Source organism: Gadus morhua, chromosome 19 (genome assembly GCF_902167405.1).
Source record: "Gadus morhua chromosome 19, gadMor3.0, whole genome shotgun sequence".
In the NCBI taxonomy this organism is placed as follows: domain Eukaryota; kingdom Metazoa; phylum Chordata; class Actinopteri; order Gadiformes; family Gadidae; genus Gadus; species Gadus morhua.
The window spans coordinates 8,615,839-8,623,698 of record NC_044066.1 but is presented as its reverse complement, the minus strand read 5'-3'; the positions used below and the strand labels follow the sequence as shown (position 1 = coordinate 8,623,698).

The 7,860-nt window shown below is 44.1% G+C and overlaps 1 protein-coding gene across 1 annotated transcript; it reads left to right on the top strand.

The window, feature by feature from the left end:
* The first annotated feature begins 2,349 nt into the window (after nucleotides 1–2,349).
* Nucleotides 2,350–6,783, top strand: edf1 (endothelial differentiation-related factor 1). The gene is made up of 5 exons (XM_030341576.1): nucleotides 2,350–2,645; nucleotides 3,450–3,501; nucleotides 3,991–4,151; nucleotides 5,740–5,833; nucleotides 6,206–6,783. The coding sequence occupies exons 1-5, from the start codon at nucleotides 2,568–2,570 to the stop codon at nucleotides 6,268–6,270; spliced, it is 450 nt and encodes a 149-aa protein (XP_030197436.1). The 5' UTR covers nucleotides 2,350–2,567; the 3' UTR covers nucleotides 6,271–6,783.
* The last annotated feature ends 1,077 nt before the right edge of the window (nucleotides 6,784–7,860 follow it).

The window sequence follows — 7,860 nt, the reverse complement described above, 5'->3', positions numbered from 1 at the left end:
GCCATTATTTTTGTTAAACTCAACCCCTCTCGCAGCGTAGGCTCATTGCAGAATTTGGCAGTTGGCGCATACAAAATGCTTTGACCAGGTAGTTTTCTCGAATAGTGCCCATAAACCCACCAAACCACATGTTTTGATTGTGTTTGACCAAACCACTACGCATTCTCACAGTAGACATTAGAGACTGAGAGGCGTGCAGCTAGAATCCTTAGAAGTTATTCTTTAAAGTAATGGATGTCCATGGCTTGCTAACTGCCCAAATTCAGAACATACATTCACCGCAAGAGGGGTGGAGTTGAACATCCCATCTTGACATAGAAATTGTTAACAATTAACCTGGTTCTTAGCAAATCTGTGAAATCCTTTAAAGTGCATTTTTTTTAATGCATTTAAATGTAAAATGCAGGCTCCCAGATCACCTTAGAGGGATCGTTATTCCCCTCCATAGTTTCATAAATTAAGGGCCTCAAAAATACAAGGAATAATTTGTAATGCTTGAGTAACGAACACCTTGACTAACCTGAATTACATATTTGGAAATACAGTATGGCTTTCTGTTGTTCTTCACTTCAACACAAACCTATTTTGAGACACTTGGTCCATATATGACTGGTCTCTGTGGTATTTATTTTATGATTTCATGATTTTCCCTCATCCCAGAGCAACGGGGATCTGAGCCAGTCCATCACGGACCATCTCGATTGGTTGAACCATCTGTCCGAGCGTGTGGAGACTCTTCAGATGAACACAACCATTTTTGCACAGGTAACAATCCTTTAGGTGGTGGGAACCCAAAATGAAAGTCGTCGTTATTGAACTTGATCCAGAGAGTAAATTATATTTGATTATTCATTCGGAGAGTCCTTTGTTCCGAAGCGACTTAAAGTGAATCAATATACAGGTAATGAAAGTGCAGGTAGGAAAGGTAAGGGAATCTTGCTCAAGGATGTCCACAGGTACCCCTTGGGCTGCGAGTCCACTCCACCACTGACTAAACAAATCCTTCTATTGACTACACTATTCTTCCCCAAAATGAATAACTTTTTTCAGACAGAATGTTTACTGTCTCTGAGAAGGGACATCAAACATCATCACAGATCTGCGTATACATGCAGGACACAAAGTAGGTTTATGGTTTTACTATGTATGGCCATCCGGGGTTCAGTTGGGTTGCAGTAGCTCAGGACCTCTCAGTAGCCCTCTCACAACTGGTGGGTTGCCAGTTTGATCCTTGGGTTACTCCTGGCTGAAGTGTCGAGGTGTTGGAGACACCCAACCCTTGACTGCTCCCAGTGAGCCTGTCAGTGCCTTCTAGGGTGGTACATGTTGCTGTAGGTGTTTGCCAATGCGTAATGGGTTAGCGTGGCTGTTAAGGCTGAAACATGCAGTCCATGTGTATATGAGTTGGTTCTGTTGAAATGACTTGAATTGACTGACTGTGGCTCTGACAGAGAGCTTGTTAGAGCTATCTGAGTTTAGATTGTGTTTGGGGGGGTTGCCCATACATAAAGTACTGGGTTTGATCGCCGACAACATTCATTCAGCCAATAAACGAACCGCACCGTTTTAAAATATTCTACAAGGGTTTGTCTTCATGCTCCTCTCTTAGCCTGTGAATGGTACACTATAGCACGATGAGTCTGTGCTATAGTCCTTTTCTCACAAACAACGGTTGCTGCTCCTTTTCCAGATGAACCCAAAGCCTCGCGCCTGGGGCGGGAAGCCCGGGTCCAAGCAGAACCCCCACAGGGGGCGTTACCATCTGGCGGACGACGCCCAATCAGAGATGGGCTGGCCGACTATGCGCCGGCGCCGGGACAGTGACGCTGGCTCTGAGATGTCGTGTTCCTGGTGAATGGAGTTCTGGACGCCATGTTGAAACGTTGAAAGAGGATAGAGAAATGTTGTCTTTTGTCTCAGTTCATAATAAATTGTGTCAAACTTTTTTCTGGGCCATTGCAATGGTTTGTGTTTTATTTTAATTATTTGTTTTATTATAATTATTACACAACAACTGTTCCAACATTTGTTGTGCTAGTTTTATGTATACTTTTATAGATACATTGCTGGATGGTGCAGGTTGTGTGATGTACTATTTTGAGTTTATGAAGGTTATGAAGGTTTCGACCAGTAGGTAAAACAATTAACTTTAACGTTTTTTTAGTTGTTTAAGTGTTCAAAAAAGAGTGGAACCTCTGAACAAAATGTTGTGTTGAATAATGTTTCTGATGATTTTTTATTTGTAGTGGCTTTCATTGCATTAGATACATTGTCTATTGACAATGTCCAAAATTATTACAAAAGCGGATGAGGTCATGATAAGTTATAAAATAAACCAAATTGTGCCTGTAGGGGTCGCTGTGTTTCCCTACATGTTGTTGTTACTGTAGGCAACGCCATTATAAATAAAGCTACGGTAGCACGCTGACACTTATAGGAGAGGCGATTGTTTTTCTAGAAGTATCGTCGCATAGCCTTGTAGAACCGAGTTAATACGCACATATAGTGAGCACTTATCCTTGTAAATAACTTATTTGTAATATATCGACTAAAAACCACCAGTCAAAATGGCAGAGAGCGACTGGGATACCGTGACGGTCTTGAGGAAGAAGGGTCCAACGGCTGCCCAGGCCAAATCCAAGCAGGTACGGTTCAATATTTAACACACTAAATACCTCGGGTGGACGGATAGCTGGCTCTCAAAATGTCGTATATATTGAGACTATCCAGATTAACGAATCTAAACCATACAAAACCATTCCGACGACGGGGATGTTATTCTATTTTTGCTCCATGGGGCTGTGAGCAGCGATCACATAAGCACGATTTGTTACGAGCGTAAACCAGTGCATTTGTCCATCTGCTAATCTACATCGTGGGCTCCAATTGAGTATGTCGTCTTGACGTTGTATTGTCGTTCGAACGGGTCTTAAACAATGGTACAATAATATCTTAAAATCTACCCACATAGATAGCGATCATGTTAGCCCAGCCAGACTACACAAAAGGGCATGCGTGAACGGCCCATGCGTTGAGCCCCTCAGCTCAAACCATACAATGGCATCCAACTCTTATGCCACCAAAAACCTTTCTCTTCACGTTTGTGTCGCACTATGGTGAAAGATGGTCAATGTTGCAAAACAAAGCAAAGCAATCCAATTTGGAGAAGCACAGAATAGGTGTGCTAAGGGATGATTTATGACTCATAGTTTCAGTTTGAAGACTTGAGATTATACAGTTTGTTCAAATTATCGATAGCAATGGCTTGTTTACTACGCAGATGTAATGCTTTGCTTCAGTGGCTAGGTTGGTCAGGCTCCCTTTTCGCGTCTGATCAGGATATTGCATCATCCGGATCACCGTTCACGGCGAATTATGGTGCATTGAAACAAGTTTTGATATTGCAGAGCGACATGTTTCAAGTTTGTACTTGCCCATGCTCTTTCTAGGCCATCAACGCTGCTCAGAGACGTGGGGAGGACCTGGAGACGACCAAGAAATGTAAGTTGTTTAAAAGATCCTGCCAAGCTTGGCATCGGTTCCATGCATATTATTTCAGCTAAGTTACCATCCATGGTAACCAAAACATCTAAAATGGCCAACCAGTTGCACTCCTGTTTGTATTTGATCTGGCATAACCTGACGAAGATCCAAAGGTGTTCGACATGTTTGTATTGTATTTATGGGTATAAAAACCAACAAAGTGTTGAAGCGATATGGCAACTACTCTTAGCACTGCGTTACCACCATGTTTACATCAAGCCATTTAGTCGACACCTTATTTCAGATGTCATTTTTAAATAAAGCTAAGAACAATCAAAATTACCTTGATGTATGCAAGGGTTTTGTGACCTCGTTGGTGTACAACAACAACCACAGTGGGAGTGCAGAGTAGAGGCCCACAAACGTTTGCCGCATGATCATGAATTCTGCTGACGCGATGCCACCGTGACGTCCATCGGCCTCACCCCATCCCTCTTCTCGCCACAGGGTCGGCGGGTCAGAACAAGCAGCACTTGGTGACCAGGAACACGGCCAAGCTGGACCGCGAGACGGAGGAGCTGCACCACCAGAGGGTCTCTCTGGAGGTGGGCAAGGTGATCCAGCTGGGCCGGCAGAACAACGGCCTTACCCAGAAGGACCTGGCCACTGTGAGTACCACACACGGGCAGGGGGAGCACTAACCAACCAGGGGGAGATGCTATGGAGGCACTGGACGCCTTTTTTATTTGTGGTGTGATCTGCACATCAGCAATCGGATCTGATCACTGTTTTGATCACTGATCAAAACGAATGTTGTCGAGGCCATCGTTGTAGTCGATTGGTGCAAGTTTGTTGCTTTCTCGCGTTTGGAAGACGGCTCCATCTGCCGATGCAGGCGACTGAGTGCACGGCAATGGGGCCGCCTAATGCAATCTCGCGGACTGCGCCATCGGTAACTGTTCTGAGGTAGAAGTAGTAACAACGGTACTATCTAAGATATAGTACCCCATTGTTTCGACTACAATTTGCATTTTTTTGTCGAAACAATGGGGTACTATAGGGTAGTCTTTGTGAGACTACCCTATAGTAGTCTCACAAATACTACCCTACAGTAGTCTCACAAAGACTACCCTACAGTAGTCTCACAAAGACTACCCTACAGTAGTCTCACAAAGACTACCCTATAGTAGTCTCACAAAGACTACCCTATAGTAGTCTCACAAAGACTACCCTATAGTAGTCTCACAAAGCAGACAAGCTCAAATCTTGATGAACAGGGCGTTGCTGGAGGCGTGGCTCTGTAAGGGCCGAAATAGCTAGCAGTGAACGTAAACTAAAAGGTGTCTTTCTATAGTGTTCTACACACTTGAGAAATCCCCTAATTAAAATCCCCTTCTGAAACCGTCCTCCTCTCGTGCAAATGAGTTTCTCTTCGGAAACCCTCCTGATAGAAACTGAAACGGGGCATAGCGTTCTGGTTTTCGCTCTGTGCCGTCTCGCCCCAGAAGTCCTGCCATAACATGGACTGCTGGCTCCAATATCAACCCTATAGTGACAAGTGGGAGTGTCCACCCAGATTTGTTAATCATTAACAAACCGACCAACCTACCCTGGTAGTCTGATCTAGCCCAACACATGTGGGTGGACACTCCCATGTGTTGAAATGGCTTGGACGGTCAACAACACGGCTATCCCTTTAATCCCAAGCGACCTGTAGGGATTTCATGTTGTCAAGGAGCAGTTTGGACATCTTGCTCAAGTATGCCTAAAGGTAGGCTGCAGACATTGGAAATCCATCTCAGATAGAAAGAAGTAGGTCGGGTTTAAGAATGTTGCTTGTTGTTTCCCCTTGCCATGGTTAACATTTGCGCTGTATTCATTCCTGGTTGCGAGTTAGTCATGTGTTTGAACTGTACTGCGTTATTGTGCTACAATACGACACACGGATTGCCTAACTGCATTCCATCGATTTAATCACAGCTATTGGCAGACAATGTAAACAGGCTCTTTAGAAAGTGTTACTCTTGCTAAATTCTGCATTGAACCGCAATTCGGTGCATAACGTGTGCTATGAACTCTCTGAAACAACACACTAAATCTATAGGGTGGCACAGGAGAAATGAGGGAACGATGGAGATAACTTCTCGATTTTATCACAGAATTGTTCGGACGATAGGGAAATGTACATAATGCAAGGAAATATGAAACCATTGATGGTGTGTCAATGTAAATGACTGGTTTATTTTTCTTCCTCAGAAAATCAACGAGAAACCACAGATCATTGCGGACTATGAATGCGGGAAAGCGATTCCTAACAACCAGGTCATGGGCAAGATCGAGAGGGCCATCGGTAAGGTCACCCCGCCACACGAGACACACTGAGCACGTGCAAGGCGGGCTGAGGGCGGCACGCCCACCACCTTATGTAGCTCCAGGCCGCCCACGGAGGCGTGGCAGCCTCAAAGGATTTAAAGGGGTGATATCATACCGCCATGCGTGAGTGAGATAAGCCGGTACAAGCCGTTTAATATCTCCCGTTTCCTGTGTTTTAGTGATACTAGGCCCCACCTGGTAGATAATATCACCCCCTTTAAATAACTTAACGGAACTTCTCCGTATTACAGAAGCTTCAAATACAAGGTTATCAATACGCAGCTCTTGTCTTCCCTTTGACCTTCGACCATTGACCCCGCGACCCTCCACACGTCTCTCTCCGCCACAGGCCTGAAGCTGCGGGGCAAGGAGATCGGTCTGCCGGTCGACCCGATAGTCCCCAAGAAGAAATGAGCACAAGCCTCGGAAATCAGCCCTGCCGTCCCGTCTCCCAGGGACCTACAGGAGGCCACCCCACCCCGGGGTCCTGCCTCCTGTCTGGGCTGATCGGGCCAGCGCCCCCCGGACTCCCATCCGGACGCTGGCACCTCACCGCAGTACAACAACCCGCATCCCGGCTGCACCCCACTACAACGACTCCTCCCTCTCCGACCGGCATAAGCGAATGATTCGCCGCTTGTGCTGAAACGTTACAGATATAAAGGCTGACCGCGCCCACGTGTGTTTTCTTACTGCTTGCTCTATGCTTTGGCATGATGATAAAGAAGTATGACTTTTATTGTTTTAAGTTGTTTTTTTTGTCATGGCCAAATGCATTGATTTGATCACCAGAACGGTCTGAATCGAACTTCATTTTGCTTGATTTTTATACTTTTTGTTGGAGGTATTAGATGAACTTCTTGTTGAGCATGATCGTTGTGCTTCAATTGATGTTCAAATAAAGTTTGGCAAATTGGGAAATCATCACTCTTGTGCTTTTCTTTTTAAGTTTCCCCTAGGCACCTGTTTGTGTAAGTAGTTTATATGGAAATGTAGCACCTTTACCTTGTAGTAAGGAGGCCACGATCCTCATTCAGTCTGGTTGTAAGCGTTTGTATATGGCCGGAGTACACCAGCCAAGCAATAAAACAAGGTGTTGCCTTTATAAAATGTGACGTCATTGTCAACAACGGTCAGAGTTCCCATTTATTTGACAATATAAACAAATTTGAGGTGGAACAGGATGTCCTCACCAAGAGTTCTGCAAAACGTGTGGCATACCACTGTTGTGTATCTGCATGCGTTTTGACTTGCGAGTTGAATGCCTTATCAGGTGGAGTAGCAGCTTTGTGTTGGTGTTCCTTTAGCATGAGTTTTTCCATTGAGTAAATGTCAATTGATTTTTAAATGGTTTGTCGTAATCTACGTCATACTTGGTGCTAAAATGGCACCACTTTGAATAATTATTGTAATCACTCAATTCTTCAGTTGACAAAAATAGTAGTTAACCTATATAGCCAATGGGTGTCATTATCGCACCATAAATATCCCACGTGTTATAATTATTCAGAGTTTTACTGAGAATGTGTTTATATTTATTTAAGCAAATCAAGGTAATTTTCCTTGAGTGTTCAGGTGAGAGAGCCCAGGCGTGAATTGGTCGTACTCCAGTTCCTGTACAAAGGTAAACAGAATCTGGTCTACCGATGGCTCATAACCAGCAGATGGCGCACCGGGACTTATTCAGAGAACCATAAAGACGCCAAGTCTGTCCTTGAGAAGAAGACTGTGGATCTGATGGTTGTAGTTAGAGACTTGATTTGGAACTTGGAGGTTGTGTAGGCTGCTTTAGTTAAAGTAAGCCAAGTAGAGGTTTTTGAAAAAATTATAAACAAATGGAAATATTGTTTTGGGTTTACTCGGCAAACAAGGCTTAGTTTCTGGAATAATTATTGGTTGATCCACTATATATTGTCTTTTTTGTGGCTCTTTGTCTGGGAGAAAGATAGAAAAAAGTTGTCAGTTTTTTTTTTTATTGTGAGCGTGTTTCTCTCTGGTTGTGCG

Coding starts and splice junctions, on each gene's coding strand:
- edf1 (XM_030341576.1), top strand. CDS start 2,568: ATGGCAGAGAGCGACTGGGATACCGTGACGGTCTTGAGGAAGAAGGGT. Junction 3,502..3,990: donor CCTGGAGACGACCAAGAAAT/GTAAGTTGTTTA, acceptor TTCTCGCCACAG/GGTCGGCGGGTCAGAACAAG. Junction 4,152..5,739: donor CCCAGAAGGACCTGGCCACT/GTGAGTACCACA, acceptor TTTCTTCCTCAG/AAAATCAACGAGAAACCACA.